Source organism: Carex rostrata, chromosome 23, assembly GCF_964058835.1.
Source record: "Carex rostrata chromosome 23, lpCarRost1.2, whole genome shotgun sequence".
NCBI lineage: Eukaryota > Viridiplantae > Streptophyta > Magnoliopsida > Poales > Cyperaceae > Carex > Carex rostrata.
The window spans coordinates 340,698-356,135 of record NC_135940.1 but is presented as its reverse complement, the minus strand read 5'-3'; the positions used below and the strand labels follow the sequence as shown (position 1 = coordinate 356,135).

Sequence of the window (15,438 nt, the reverse complement as noted above, 5' to 3'; positions counted from 1 at the left end):
CTCAGGCCGAATAATGCAAGGCTTGAATTTTGCACATGTACTCATGGTTCTGCATTAATTTATACAATAATTTTGCTGAATGTAGACAATACATTCTTGATCTGTTGACCGAAACAAATCGTGTATGCATAACATTAATTGTACTCTGTATATTCAATGAAATAAAAAACAGTGGAAGCTAGGGATTGGGCGGAGTGTGGTGTTGAACTTCTTCTTCTTCTTCTTCCAGTAATGGAACCCAAGATGTACAAAACCCAGATGCATGCATGACTAATTGACTATATATGGTCCAAATTAATATGGAATTTGGTTTCGAACCTTCCTCTGGTAATCGGAACACTACAAGTGCCATGTGGTTCTGCATGTTCTTTGTATCTCCTTAGCTCAGCTCATTTTCTTTTATTGTTTTTCTAGTGGTTAAATTATATATGAAAATTGTTTAATTGTGTAATTCAATTAGTTATGTAGCCAAGTACTGCTTGCAAGAGAATAACATAAAAAAGATTGGTACATCCACATCCATAAACAATATGTATCAGAAACGTGTCCTTCATTTCCCAAAAGAAAGACCAAGTTTCTCTGTCTAACTATTTATTATAGCTTAAGTAAAAAAGGAAGAGAGAGAGAGAGAACAAATTATGCAAATAGATCTTGCAAATCGATTATATCAGCAAGGACTCCAGCAGCTGTTGTATCATTGCCTGCTCCTGCACCTTGGATCACCAGAGGCGACTTCTCGTAACACCTACTGTATATCTCCACCTACAAAAAGAGCCACATCTTTTTATGACTTCTCAAAACTACAATTAGTGAGTGCAAACATCCAGGCCCAAAATGACTCTGTCCCTGATTTAGTCCAACCTGAATAGTATGCAAACATTCAGGCTCAAACCCGAACCAACCTCACCAGCCACAGGTAGCCAGGTTCCCCGAATCAGTTCCCACTCAATTCCTAAACCCGACATTACCATCTAAGACCAACCAACAACTTCAAAAAGAATCAACATCACTTCTGTCAGAACTCAGAAATATTACCTAAATTACCAGTCCCGGAAAACAAGACCCAATCTGACCTGAAAGCTATCCCATACCTGATTAACTTTGTAACCTAAATATAGTAGAAATCTCAACACGAGAAGATAATAGCATACCACATTGTCACTTCCTCTTAACCTTCCAAGTGCAGAATCTTTAGGGAGCTCCTGGATACCTACATTGCACCTGAAAGCAAATTCCTTTTCAAAATTAATTTAGACGAGATAAACTGGAAGAGTCAAAGCAATGAAAAAGCAAAAGCAGTGAAGGTCAAAAGTGCCACCTTTTTTTAGTTTTAGGAAAATTAGTGCCTTGCCTTTGACTTTTGAATTACATATAAAATTGCTAGTCAAGTATACTATACAGTGACTTACCTTGAGTCTTGAATTACACATACATATCGAAGAACATTCCCCTTTAAAGAGGCTATTGCGACTCTTTCTTTTAGTTTTTCATCTAACTGAGACAGACCCTTGGCAAGAAAATCCTCCATTGACATTGAGTCGGGACCAAATTCACTCAGATACAAGCTCTCTATCTACAGAAAGAAACCCAAGGAAACAAAGAACAGATATCCTGATGTTAGACACAAATCCAAAAATAAGATTGATAGTGTCAGCATGGTTGTCTTGCAATATTATTAACCTTTATATCAGTCAAATTAATTCTCCAGCCAAGCAGTCTAGCAAGAATTAATCCCTGCAAATTTCAAATAGGAAATGTTACACTCAAATCTTATTTTCCAGTATAGCATTTAGAATAAACTTCTGATTTTGAGACAGTCGCAACTTAACATAGCAAATATCTCTGTAATGTGAATGATATAATTGCAAAAACTATAAGATATAATGATGCTCAAAAGGAAAATACTAAACCTTTCTAGCCACGTCCATTCCACTGAGGTCATCACGTGGATCTGCCAAATAAAATTCCATCACATACATTTCATTAAGCATTAAACAAAGATCGCGAAAAATCTTTAAGAAAAACTGAGCACCATAAGATATATTAGTTACAGTAGAGCAAAACAAATACACTCATGGAAACAAACATATACAATCATTTTTTGTGTCACAAAACATCAAAAACATCATGTAAACGAAATATTTTATACAACCCTATCAAAAATATACCATATAGCCCTCTCTCCTAAGTTCTTTAAACAGCCCCAAATTATCACTCGAGTATTTTTTCTTATTGTATTTTACTATTTTATTATTATTTATTACTTACTTTTTTAAAGGAAACTATCACTCTAGGTATCTGTTGAAGTAGATGAAGGGATAGAAAGACATAGGATTTTATTTCCAATATTTCATGGAATGCAGTATTTCAAATTTTCAGGGATATAATTAACAGACTGTGCAGGGGTATAAGAATATTGACTTACACTCATTATGAAATCATAATCCAAACCTGGTTCAGTGTAGCCCAGACTCTTAGCAGCTCGAACAATTTCACTAAATGCCTTTCCATCTTCTAGTTCACTCATTACATAACCTAGTGTACCTATAAGCATTGGACTAGAGCGATTGATCAGGTAAAATATATTAAAAACTTTTATTAACAGAATGTCAAAGCAGTAAATAAGTAACATGGTACCGCTTAAACTCCCAACAATACGAGAAATGGGATCGCCTGAGGATATAACACGGGTTACTGATGCTATTACTGGAAGACCAGCACCAACCTGCAAATAAAAAATGTTTCTAACTATTTATTTGATTAATAGTAATATTTTTAAAATGAAAAGAACAAAAAATATTATGTGAATCCTTTTATTTTATATGCCACAGCAAGTATATAAACACAGCTCAACTTTTGAAAGAAAATGGATGTCAAACAACTCAAAGAGTTGAAGTCTGAAAGAAATTATAATTCGCATTATGGAGTGGTAATGCAATTTTATACTATTTTCTTTTGAATATGCTCAAAGTTGAAACAGATAAAATCATCTTTCTAAAGCTTACAGTTGATTCGAAACGGATTCGGCGAAAGTGAAAGGCTAGCTTTTCGAAATCCTCCTAAATACAAAGATATAATATATAAGAATATAAAAAAGAAAAAATCACTTGGTTTAGGAAAAACCTAGAAATAAAAATCATACAATGGCACAAGTGAGTGGCTTCTTATTTGCAAGAACGACACAAGAGCCAAGGCTGGAAACCTGTTTTAATACATCAATTGTCTCTCCACTTGCTGAGCAATCAACTACAGCTAAACCTGGCAATTATTAATTATAAGAGGATTAGATTATAATATGAATTTATTATCATGAAAATCCAGTAAAACCACTGAATAACAATAATAAAGCCTACCAGATGTTTCTAATGGATGTTTGTTAATTTAAATGAAATAAAACTAAAGAACACAGCACTCTCATGAAACTCCCTTCCCTCCCAATTTTATTTGATGGAAAAATATATTCTTGTACATCATACAATTTCCAATTACTTAGTAAAAAATATATTCAATAAATCAAAAAATAGTAAAAAATTTCCAAAAAATGTAAAATTTGGTCTCCAAACACATATTAATATGGAGAACAAGATGAACGGTTCGGATCGACCGTTAGGATTTTAAAAACTCGAATATTGAGCCGTAGCACCGTAGCCAAATCCTATATATATATATAATAACCGTATCGTATCAATCATTTTTGAAAATTGCCGTATCGCCGTATCCGTATCGTATCGTATCGTATCCGATACGATACCCGTACCCGTATCCATGCAACATAGTTGCAAAGTATGTTAGCGAACAAGAAGGTATAACTACGAACCTGTAGTTCCACCAAGGCTACTAGCAATAGCAACAATTTTTTCTACAGCTTCCTTTTCAGTGAATAATTGACAATGACCTGAAACCACACATATAAACAGTTGTCAGGGCAAACTTGAAATTTTCTCTACTGTTGACTGTTGTCCTCAGAAACTTGACATCTGTTCAAAAGGCCATCAAATTCATTACGATGTGTCAGCTATCCCTGAAAATGATTGAACACCATGGTCGGGCTTGCCAATTGATAGATCATAGTAGAACAAATATCAACATACACAAAACCAACTGAACTAATTTGTGTGCCATTAACTGATTTGTGGGTTCAATTAGTCAGTATTTAATTATCTAATGGGAGGGCATAATTAAACTGAACCAGGTGGCTCAGCTAAACAAAACAACAAAACAAAACACCCACCACTTTGATTAAGTAGGAATTTAAGGGGAGATCCTGCAGACTTGGCATGGCATATCGCCGTCAAAAATTCATCCTCCATCCCTGTCAGCATGATGTCATCTGACACCAGTAAAGATGTGCTATCAGATACACCCACCACTTTTATTACAATACCCTGTCAAATAAAAATGTTTACCATATACTAAATGCTAATTTGACTGAATTAGCGGCCGCATTTAGAAGAAAAGGAACAAAGAAGCTAACTGACTGACTACCTGTTTGGAGTGGATAGATCGGCAGGAGATGATGTGTTGAAGGAGCTGGCGGCCGACGCCGCCACATCCCAGGAGGATGATCGGTATGCTCTTCATCGATTCGCGCGATCGATCAAATATCCTCTCCACGTTTATGTAATCGGAAAAGAGAAAAGAAAAAAATGCGCCTCTAATTAAGAGCGAACGAACAGGAAGCCTCGGCGTTCTTCCAACTAAACAAACACACGAGGGAGGGAGGGAGTACCAGTGCGTCACGACCCACGGCCTTCTCGCTCCTCAATTCATCATGTTTTGTCCACCGTTTTATCCGATTTCTGGTTTAACTGAATTTTACATGTTTTTTTTTTTATAGTTTGTATATTTTTATTTTTATAATTGAAGTGGTCAATCTTACAGAATTCATTATTTTAATAATTTTTTTGTGTGTTCATTAAATCGAGAAAAAAATAATAATAAAATATTAATCGGAAATTTTAATTTTATCTTTTTATTATTTTTTTGTCAAAATAACTGCTAATAACTAACACTAACTGCCAATAACTTCCTATAATTGCAATTTCTGTTTGAAAGTACATTTTTTTTGTCATGTTGTGTAAGTTACAACTTGCAATCTGTTTCTAACTATTATGGGATCACTTCAAATAGTTGCTGGATGTTTTGTGATTAACTGATATATTTTATGTGATATATTGTATAATTTTACAGCATGTATAAGTAGTTTTATAGTATTCGCGCAAGTCAAATCTGTGAACAAATGGTGAACAAAAGTCTGTGAACAATTAGACGCTTCTCTTTTCTTAAGTTTGCCCAAGATTTTAAGTATTGATTCTATATATGACTTAAACATTTTTCTAGTTTAAGGTCTTCTTAATAAAGTGATTTTTCAAATTTATTACCGAACAAGTTCTCTTTAGTGCAACTTAAAATTTAATATTGTGATTATTCACAGCTCTCTTTCAGTCAATTTTTCTAGTTTAAAGTCTGTGGTCACAGCACGCGAATGGTCACAGCACGCGAGTCACACCGTGACTCGCGTGCCGTGTCTAAACGTAATTAATCACGTTTCTCACGTTTAACTATTTTTTCATAATTTAAGTTAGTTTTTTCAAGATTCACCATTTGATTAAGACCTAACGGTTCTAATTACACGTGACTCGCGTGCCGTGCCGTGTCCAGATCTTTCGCGTGCCGTCCCATGACCAAAATGTCAGGGATGGTCACGGCACGCAACGCAACTCGTTTGAACACGGCACGGAACAGTAACACGTGCCGTGCCATTCCATGACGAAGCCGGCTCCGCCGTGCCATTTTTCCCACACTAGATTTACTTTCGAGATGGCGCAGGGGCCCAGAATTTTTTGCTTTGAGATTCGTGCAAAGTTAAAAGAACAATCTGAATCAACTAATTCTAAAAGATTATCTTTTATAGTACCAGGAGGATCTAAATTGGGGATAAGAGTGAATTCAAATCACCGACAGTACCATAAAAGGGAATCTATTAGAATTAGTGGATCTGAACTGTTTTTTTAACCTGGCACAAATCTTAAAGGACACCTGTACATCTTCAATAGACATAGAAATTGAGTTAAATCCGACATGTTGTAGCTGGTATGTGTTTGCCCCGTTCCCTAAATAGTAAATACTATAAGAAAGTACACAAAAAACAAAAAAAAAACTATTATGTCCTACATTAGCAAGTAACATGGGAACAAAACAAAACAAAAGTTGCATTTTCGAATCGACAGGACATCATTTTCCTTCCAACATTAACACAATCACTCAAGCAATTACCCTTGACCCTTGACCCTTGAGCAGATTAGCTCTATTCATTCAGAGCACAATGTTAAAGCTTTATACAAAATATAAAATAAGTCCTAATTAACATGGACATGCAAATGGACAACGTTCCATCAAAGGAGCTAGCGAATTAAAGCTAACCTAACTGAGAAAGTGAGACTAAATAACCCCTTTGTACACCACAGAAACCTTTCTAATCCTCTATTACTAACACGCAGAGAAGACTGACTCAGCAGCCTTTACAATCTCAGCATAATCAAAACGGAAGTTTCTGAAGGTCTTGCCAGGACGGTTATCAACTAATTTCGGTTCTGGCACCTTGGAAGTCGAACTCTCCCCTCCATCGCCAATACTAGGTTTTGCTTTCCAGACCGTCGTGCCTGAAAAGATGTCAAGAAATAATTTTTTATATTGTATATTTTGTGCACCTTGAGGGTACTTCAAGGTCATTGAACCCAAAGCTTCTAATTCCGGATTTAAATTATCATCTTTTAATCGAAAGAAAAATGAATAGGTAATTTTTAGTGTTTTGCTTCAAGGAGAAAGTGTTGCTAATGGGCACCTAATGGATCAGGGCTATTTCATGGTCACAAGTTAAGAGCCAAATAAAAAATATGCATTAAACACAATTTTATTTATTTATTTATTTAGCAGTACAATAGTTCCTGTTTGTTCCAACATTACAACCCGTCCAAAGAAAAATAAAAGAATAACATACCTTTCACAGGTGGGTCTGATTTCCTAGCAATTAGAGCAGGTTCAGTGCTTAACCATGTTTGTAATGGCCTGAAAAGATGCAATAAGAGAGTAAATACAAGAAAAAAAAACAAATGAAGGGATGCCTCCACAAAACAGAAAATATTGAAAATGTATCATCATTCATATCATAAACATCAGGTACACAGAAGAAAGATAAACACACAAAAAAGATAATGGACAAAAGAACATTTAAAATTTACATGGGAAAATATACTAACTTCAAGAAAGGAGCAACCATGTAAAGCTTCAGGCCATTTACGGAGCGAGTTATCATCTCATCACAAGCTGGTACAAGTTCGTCCAGTCTATGCCATGCTATTTCCTATAACATTTGCATAAAAGATCATTTAATATAAACTAGAAGATTACAAATTGCTCAATTCAATTTAAATTTTAACCAGAATTCTGTTACTTCGAACCAAAAGGCCTTAATCAAACACTGAACTCCAAAAATTGCATTCAATTGTTCGGTGCACCAGTTCAATGTGAGCTGAAATTTGTACTAAATGCTGTTTTACATAGTGCATGTATATGATTCTGTGAGTCTTTTGGTAAACTCGAAGAAAGACATATTTTTTTATGCTTCCCCTGAAAATAAACTCATAATTAAAGTATGTATTTCATTTTTTTTTCCTTTCACTCCTGATGACCATAGCCTATAAGCACAAAAAGGCAATGAGAGAATGAGAGAAGAGTTATGCATACACTTATCTCCTTTTTTGTTTGAGGGGCGAAAGCAGTATCTGCACTAACAGATGGTATGATAAAAAGACGAAGCCTTTGTGTGCCAAGGTGTGTTTCTAGATGATCTCCCACTTTCAAAAGGCCTCTAAGGTCAAATCCTGTTTCCTCCTCGACCTACAAAAAAGAATAATTCATTGGAAGAATTCACCTAAAAAGACAATGCTACAGCAACCGAAACAAAATACACAAAGCCTATAAGACCATGACAAGAATGTCCGGAAATCTTTCAAGAAATGGACCAAAATTAATTTTAGACACTTTTTGTTATTGAATACTGTTATAAGCTGTTTGGTGCAGAATCAACATACTTCCATCAAGTGCTTTACTATCTGTAGTGGTACCTAGTTTTGCATTTCAATGCCAATTTAACACTTTATTTGCGCTCTCATATAAAAGTTCACAAAACACATATGTATTGTTGCATCAGTTCAGTCCGTATACAAGATCACAACATCAATAACTCAACAATATGAAGACATTGCGGACCCTCAAAAAAGTTGAAATCATAAAATAGGCCCTGTGAAAGGAAACTGCTGCTTCAACCCAAAACAACTGAAAAGTATAGTGTACCTAAGCATCTTTAAGTTTCAAACACTTACTTCTCTTATAGCAACATGATCATCTTCCTCATCTTTGCCTCTTTTACCTCGAGGGAAACTCCAACAAGACCCTGCCTTCCATCCTTTCACTAGCAAACACTATAAAAACAAGTAGATAATAAATTGTTAACTTTTATTTGCTTTGAGATTTTAAATTTTCAATCCTTGCCTGAATGACAATTATAAAGGAGCAGTGAGGAAATTTGGTAAACTAAAACTAGCACCAATTCCCCCTGAACCAGGAACTATAAATTTGATAATTGAGCGGTAAATCTAAAATAAGTTCAATTAGCTATGGAAACCTCAGGTATGCCACTACTAGACATCACATTATCACATACAACCCTACAAAGCATGAATTATTTACATAACAATCTCACATCTTTTTCAAAAAGGAAATGTGCAATATACCACATTGACCCTCATCTTCATGATTTTCTTTAGAATCGCCGACAATACCCTTACCCTTCCTCCTTTAAGCAGAGACAGCAGGTAAGAAAAAAGAGTTTGGGATCTTTCAGGGTAGATGGGATAAGGAATCCTAGGGACATAATTTATGGTTCTTTATGGGAATATGACATATTCCTCGTGCTCCCAAGGGTGTATACATATCTTGACATTTTACAGCAGTAACATAAAATTATGCATCTAAACTGATCACCACAAGTAAGAATAACTCCAGCTATGGATCTATTTAAAATATTTAACCATGTTTCTAATCACTAGCTCTTTGGTAACATTGCCAAATGCAGTGTTATAAAATGCGGTTTCTATGCGGTATGCGGAAGGCCACCGCATACCGCATATACGGTATACGGCCGCATATGCGGATTTCTATGCGGATTTATATATGCGGATTTAAAAATAAGAATTCATATAAAATAGAGCATAATATGCAATTATTAATCTAACATCCTTTCTGTTAATTAAATGAATGAAAGTATATAATGCAAATATGCAATTAAAAGTTTATGGTGCATGGAACAATGATCATTAGTTAATGCATGGAACAATATCATTAATAAATTGGTACTGTACAAGGCAAAGAAATATTATTATATTGTTTTCCTTTATGGCCCAACTGGCCCAAGTGAAGTAAATTTGCGCAGGACAAAGGAAGAAACCGCGTTCTTCCGGTTTATAATCCATTTTTTATAGTCCCACAACACTTCCGAAACAAAAAAGCATTGCTCTGCTCCCTATAAAAGCAGCTGAAGATTGGCGTGAATAATCACTCAACTTGACTCCTTTCTGGATGAGTATCTGGTTATTACCAGATATCCGATCCGTTTTTATTAATAAATATTTTCAGATCCGATTGAATATGGATTGTTTAATAAATAATAAGCTATTTGGATGGACTGCATAAAAATTATATGCGGACTGTACAAAACAATATGCGGTGTTTATGCGGCCGCATATGTGGAACCGCATATTAGGCCGCATATGTTTTTTCTATGCGGTTTTCAACCGCATACGCATATGCGGCCGTATATGCGGCCGCATAGGCCGCATTTTGTTACACTGGCCAAATGCACCTAATTGAAGTATTTTTCCTGTGCAGATTATATTCAATGCTCTGGTTTGTTTTTAATTTGCACCATTATGTCTAACATGACAAAACTCATACTTTTTATTCCATGTTTATTTAGATTTACAGATCCCCATAATAGGAATTGTCAACATCTAACAGGAAATACATTTTTCGATTTCATTAATTAAAAGTGAGGCGTTATTAACAAATATTTTAAACAAAATTTGGTCTCAGAAGCAGCGTGACGATATTGAGAATATCTGCCAATATAACAAAATTCTAGTGCTGATTACGGAAAAAGAATCTTGAAAAAAAAAATCAGATTTATTTAGTAGACATACTCTCTCATTAGTATCATCCAAAATAATGGCTCCAGAAACGGGAATTGAGAATTTGTAGTCTGTAAATTCTCTGTGGATGTCATCAAGATATCTAATGTATGGCCTCAACTGAGCACAATTGTTGAACACTGTAAACAAAAGTAAAAATAAGGACATATGGATGAGATCAACAGGTCAATTAAACAGATAATGCAAAAAACAACCAATAGCTTTGTACTGGTATGGCGTGATAGTATCAGCCTACTTTTCACTGCACAAGAAAACATCAAAACACCTTCCATTTCCCTGCCAATTGAGAAAATCCCATGTGCCACTCTAAAGCATTACAAATCTTTTTGCACCCACCTATTGTTTCTTAATTGTTTAGAGAGATTTACAAATGGTAAAAAAAATGCTAACCTTTGAGCATCTTCTGAAGCAAAATGCAAAAAGAAAGGATAGAGAATATTTCCCTAGTTTATAGGGTTTATGCGATAGTCTTCCCTTTGTGGATATATGTTTTGGCATTTTAGAGGGTTAGCAGAGAATACATGCAATCACATATGTTTTGGAGTTATTAGCACATAGGATGGTTTTGCATCTGTTCCGATGCCAAATAGCCTCAACTAAGAAGCTCAAACAGATGGTTTTAAAAAAAGTAAAGTTGATCTGAGCTAAACCACCAAAACACATACTGCAGCTCATGTGAAGGTCCCTCAGTATGTTTAAGTAAAACATAATAGAATGGAAACATATTGATAGAACTTCAGCATGAAATGGCACCGTCATGTACCCTTTTCAGTAAATTTTTCCAATCAGTACCTCGATTTTTTAGAACAATTGAGCTCTCAAATAGCCCCAATTTAATGACTCAAAGAAGAAAACGGTAAATACAAGAAAAGAAAAGGGAGGAATAAGTTGAATTTCGATCAAATTTTTAAGGTTTAGAGACAGTGGAAGAACAATACTTAAGACGGTGAACTCCTTAAAGGAGAGTGATCTAAGAGAAGGATTTTGTTCCACCGAGTTGTCTTCGTAAAACCAATGCGCCTGTTCCATTAAAAAAAGGATTCGCTCAAAGGATTCCAAATCTTCTTTAGGTACATTCAACAAAAATCGGCTGGAAAAATAAGAAGCAAACAAATGCAGTAAGTAATTTGAGTAGAGTATAGGCATAATCTGGTAAAATTGGGCCGACCATAGGGGTGCAAACGGGTCGGATATTAACCATCTGAATCTGGATCCGGATCCGAATTTTTGCAGATTCGGATATTCAGATATGGATGCGGATACGGTTTCTGTTTTGGAATCGGATACGGATCCGGATCCGGATAATTATCCGTATCTAAAATTTTTATTTTTTCGGATATCTGAACCTCTCCGACCTTTCTCTCCCAATTTCTCATTTCCCAACCCTTGGACTTCAACTTCTCTCAATTTCTCCCAATCTCTATCCGTCCAAATTATGCTCTCCACTGAAATCCCTCTTGGATTGGATCTCTCCACCGAACAGTGTTATTTATTCCATTAATTAGTTTCTTGGGAAACAGAATAGAGACACACACATGATATATAGATTCAAATTGCAATATTTTTTTAGCGACGTGATCAGTAATACTCAATCTACCCTATCAATTGTCATTTCTACCCTAGAGCAGCAGACTCATAATACTGAGGGAGCAGCCCAATGTAAAATGGAAGGAGCAACAAACTACTACTGTAATAGAATTTAAGATCTTTTTTCCTTTTTATGGCGCATTTTAGGTTCAGTTTTTGTTTTAAATTTCCTTAGTTTTTTCTGTACCAGTGGGTATTTTGGCACCGCTTACTGGTAAGCCCTTCTGGTTTTACTAGGAAAAAGAGTGATCCTAAATTGCTCTCTTTATTTTCTTTTCACAATTTCTAGGAACCTGTGTAATGCTTAATCCATTTTCAATGCAATATACCTACGGGTCTTCAAATAAATAAATTGTGGTTTCTGTTTGTACCAAATATTACAAGATGATTTGGGTTTCAGGCCTAACATAATTAGAAGCTTACTTAAAAGTTTTCAAAAACGGCCGGCTAGCTTTATTTTGGCGTCATAAGTTTTGTTGCTATTAGGCAACAGTTTCAATAATTTTTTGGAACAAGCAAAAGAGTAAAGTCCTGTCTGGTTTCTATAAAGAATAATTTGTTGAATAAGAAGTTAATTCTGTCACAGTATTTGAATTATGTATCCGAATTATATCCGTATCCGCATTCGTATCCGTTAATATCCAATCCGTATTTGTATCCGTTAAATATCCGATCCGTATCCGTAACCATTTAGTATCCGATCCTTATCCGTATCCAAAAAATAGAAACGGTTATGGATATGGTTTTACCACTATCTAATCCGTTTGCACCCCTAGTTGACGATGTCAACCCACTTACCGAATCAGGTCTGGGGATAGTTGGTACAACCCAACACAGAATTAGAGCCAGGAGAAACCAACACAGGTAAATACTAAATTATTTCAGCCATAATCAAACAAAAAGATATCAAGAAAAAAGTAATCAAACAGATAGAAAAGAAAAGGTAGGTACAATATACCTGCACAGATCATCTAGGAGTTCCTGAGAGGGGAGGCCTTTTGAGTTTGCACGGGTATTTCCAACCATTGCTAAAATTGTGAGTATATTTACAACTGTTTCGAGAAGGAAAGGTTCTGTTGATTAGAAAAGGTTGTAATCAGTACTCCTGTTACCATTATTAGGACTTTTAACAGAAAAACGGCACCTTTTTTAAGCCTTCTAAAGAATTCCACTGAGTAACTGAATCCGTTCAGTTCGGGAACGAACAATCAAATTCTATTAACACTAAAGGCTAGAAAACCGAACGTAACTCTCGAATCGATTCGCTTCCTTGACAAAAAAATAGGGGAACCTCAATGAAAAGGAGAAATGGAAGAAGTTACACCTGATATTACCAGATCGACGGTGAAGAAGCGGAGTAAGTGTAATCCCTGCGGCGATAAAAAGCAGAGAAAACAAAAGGAGACGAAGGTAGAGCAGCAGATGGATGACGATGGTCGAGATTGCGGGGTATCAACGGGTTCGCCAGTTCGGCACCTCCAATGGAGATACACTCTGGAGACTATTCCGATCCCTGTTTGTTTCTTTCTACTTTCTACTTTCTACTGTATTCTTTTTTCTTTTTTTTCTTTGAAGAAATACCTTTCTGCTGTTATCTAATCTACCATACCATAGACTACACAGCATAGTCTACAGAAGTACGGAGATGAGCGAGAATTTCTTATATAGCCTCAAAAACATCGAAATTATATAGTCTATTGTATTTAGCTTTTTAAATTTTAAAAACTCTCACAAATAATGTTTTGTCTTATGACTAATCAGTTTATGAAGATAAATAATTCATTCTCTACTTGTGAGTTGTGAGACATACATTATAGTATTTAAGCATATACTTATATGTGTATTACAAGTAAGAAAATGAACAATTTGCTTTCCTAAATAACTAATTAAAAGTTTAAATATTTTTCTGAAATATACAATTATCTTTTTTATTTTCTAATAAAAAATAAAAATAGATACTTTGTAAATTTAAAATGAATTAAGTTCGTGATTTTTTTAAATTTAGATGAATAAATATGATGTTATGAATTTTAGGTGAAAAAAATGCATAATTTTGAAAAAAAAATTAGGAGGATCATGAAACCCTCCAAAAAAAATAGTACCACGGACTATTTTACCGTCTGAGACTACAAGTTTGATGGAATGGTCAGATCGGATTTCTATTGATCCTCCATATCAAATCAATGTATTATTTATTACTAGTATGGTGCTCGTATGTTGCAACGAGAACATATTATAAGAAAACAAAAAAAAACTCATACAACATGACATATTATAAAAAAAATTAGACTAAAGAATAAATAATATTTCTTAAATGATATATTAAGTGGCATCTACACATAAATAACATTTCTTAAATAACATATTAAATGGTATTTTTTTTTAATCTTTCTAACATATTTTTATAAAAGAAATTCTCAAAAAAATGTTATCGTTAACATTCCTTAAATAATATAAAAAATAGAAAGAAATAAAGACGCAAATCAATTATAAATCAATTTAAAGTTTCTTAAATGACATTTAAAAAATAGAAAGAAATGATAACCAATTAAAAAAATAATACAATTTGCATGTGAAGAGTACATGTAGCAAGTACATGACTAAATAAATTTAGACTTGTACACGTTAAAAGGCATAAAACTTTTTATAGAATTAGAATATTTGAATCTGTAATTTCATTTTTTAATCAAACTTGTTGGTGGATAAGAACATTTATGTGCTTAATATAAGAATGGAGATAAGGCCAATTTTGGACTCTGCATGCACTCATTTTGACACAATTGGAAAAGAAAAAGAAAATTATATTTTTACATAATTATTACATTAAAATGATAAAAATGAATATTAATTAACTTGTAAAATTTATTAATTGGCTGCTTGATTTTATAATAAATTTGATAAATGGTTGGAACTCATAACACCTTATGTCACTATATATGCATAACACTCTATGTATACACGCATTTCTTACTTCAATGCAGGCTTATAATAAATTTAGTTAAGAAGCACTGTTTGAAATCTATTTGAGAAAGAATAACCCATCTAAATTAATAAATTGGGGTCTTAATTATTTCGATAATCGTCTAATCGATCATGTGGTTCCAACTTCCAACGGAGAGGAAATTAATTAATATCGATCTATGAGACTATGACGCGCGTCGTTCAAATGCTATTAATTAATTAAGACGTGCTATTTCTGCTCTGTGTCATGAAGAATGCATGAATGAAAACAAAATGTGAAATTTAGAGTTTCTTTCGTACAAGTTAATTTAAAATTAATTAATCAGAAAAATTAACTCCCCCAATGCATCTTGAATTGCATGCAATATCAAACTTGCAAGAAGTGAACCTGATTTAGAATAAAATCAACAAATTAACTTGTATATAATTGCAAGAATCATGCATTCATGATTTACGATATTAAAACCAACAATTCAAATTTGTAGTTCAAACCAAAAGTACATCTTGAGCTCCCTAGCTTGCCATGTTATAAATCTATTTCTCTTAAAGTTGAGGAAACTCAACTCAAGTGTCTCAACAGAAGAGAAGAGAAGAGAAGAGAAGAGAAGAGAATTAATTAAGC

The 15,438-nt window shown here is 34.2% G+C and overlaps 2 protein-coding genes across 11 annotated transcripts; both read right to left on the bottom strand.

The window, feature by feature from the left end:
* Nucleotides 1–462: 462 nt before the first annotated feature.
* LOC144574700 (Glyceraldehyde-3-phosphate dehydrogenase-like family protein) lies at nt 463–4,719 on the bottom strand. Of its 6 annotated transcripts, none has more exons than XM_078324730.1 (12): nt 4,486–4,719; nt 4,232–4,385; nt 3,818–3,895; nt 3,143–3,258; nt 3,006–3,059; nt 2,638–2,725; nt 2,452–2,544; nt 1,911–1,951; nt 1,681–1,734; nt 1,410–1,573; nt 1,155–1,221; nt 463–762 (listed from the first exon to the last, which is right to left on the bottom strand). In XM_078324730.1, exons 1-12 carry the CDS (start codon nt 4,579–4,581, stop codon nt 637–639), a joined length of 1,131 nt encoding a protein of 376 aa, XP_078180856.1. In that variant the 5' UTR covers nt 4,582–4,719; the 3' UTR covers nt 463–636. The 6 variants fall into 6 exon arrangements, with proteins under 6 accessions (XP_078180856.1, XP_078180857.1, XP_078180854.1 ...); XM_078324731.1 differs by having other exon boundaries at nt 4,235–4,385; nt 4,486–4,718; XM_078324728.1 differs by having other exon boundaries at nt 1,152–1,221; nt 4,486–4,716.
* Nucleotides 4,720–6,196: 1,477 nt separating this feature from the next.
* Nucleotides 6,197–13,395, bottom strand: DCP2 (decapping 2). Of its 5 annotated transcripts, XM_078324566.1 has the most exons (10): nt 13,190–13,227; nt 13,000–13,034; nt 12,814–12,907; nt 11,207–11,358; nt 10,260–10,387; nt 8,385–8,483; nt 7,747–7,899; nt 7,260–7,363; nt 7,001–7,068; nt 6,197–6,662 (listed from the first exon to the last, which is right to left on the bottom strand). In XM_078324566.1, exons 3-10 carry the CDS (start codon nt 12,879–12,881, stop codon nt 6,490–6,492), a joined length of 945 nt encoding a protein of 314 aa, XP_078180692.1. In that variant the 5' UTR covers nt 12,882–12,907; nt 13,000–13,034; nt 13,190–13,227; the 3' UTR covers nt 6,197–6,489. The 5 variants fall into 5 exon arrangements, with proteins under 5 accessions (XP_078180692.1, XP_078180693.1, XP_078180689.1 ...); XM_078324567.1 differs by lacking the exon at nt 13,000–13,034 and having other exon boundaries at nt 12,814–12,928; nt 13,180–13,395; XM_078324563.1 differs by lacking the exon at nt 13,000–13,034 and having other exon boundaries at nt 13,180–13,392.
* Between the last annotated feature and the right edge of the window lie 2,043 nt (nt 13,396–15,438).

Bases quoted from the DNA above. Each gene is read 5' to 3' on its own strand.
- LOC144574700 (XM_078324728.1), bottom strand. From the start codon at position 4,581: ATGAAGAGCATACCGATCATCCTCCTGGGATGTGGCGGCGTCGGCCGC. The intron at 3,896-4,231 runs GTGGGTGTTTTG...GTGTGGTTTCAG, and splicing joins ATTCCTACTTAATCAAAGTG to GTCATTGTCAATTATTCACT. The intron at 1,574-1,680 runs GTTAATAATATT...TTCTTTCTGTAG, and splicing joins TTAATTTGACTGATATAAAG to ATAGAGAGCTTGTATCTGAG.
- DCP2 (XM_078324567.1), bottom strand. From the start codon at position 12,881: ATGGTTGGAAATACCCGTGCAAACTCAAAAGGCCTCCCCTCTCAGGAA. The intron at 8,484-10,259 runs GTATGTCTACTA...TTGTTTTTATAG, and splicing joins TGGATGATACTAATGAGAGA to TGTTTGCTAGTGAAAGGATG. The intron at 7,069-7,259 runs GTTAGTATATTT...GCATCTTTTCAG, and splicing joins ATGGTTGCTCCTTTCTTGAA to GCCATTACAAACATGGTTAA.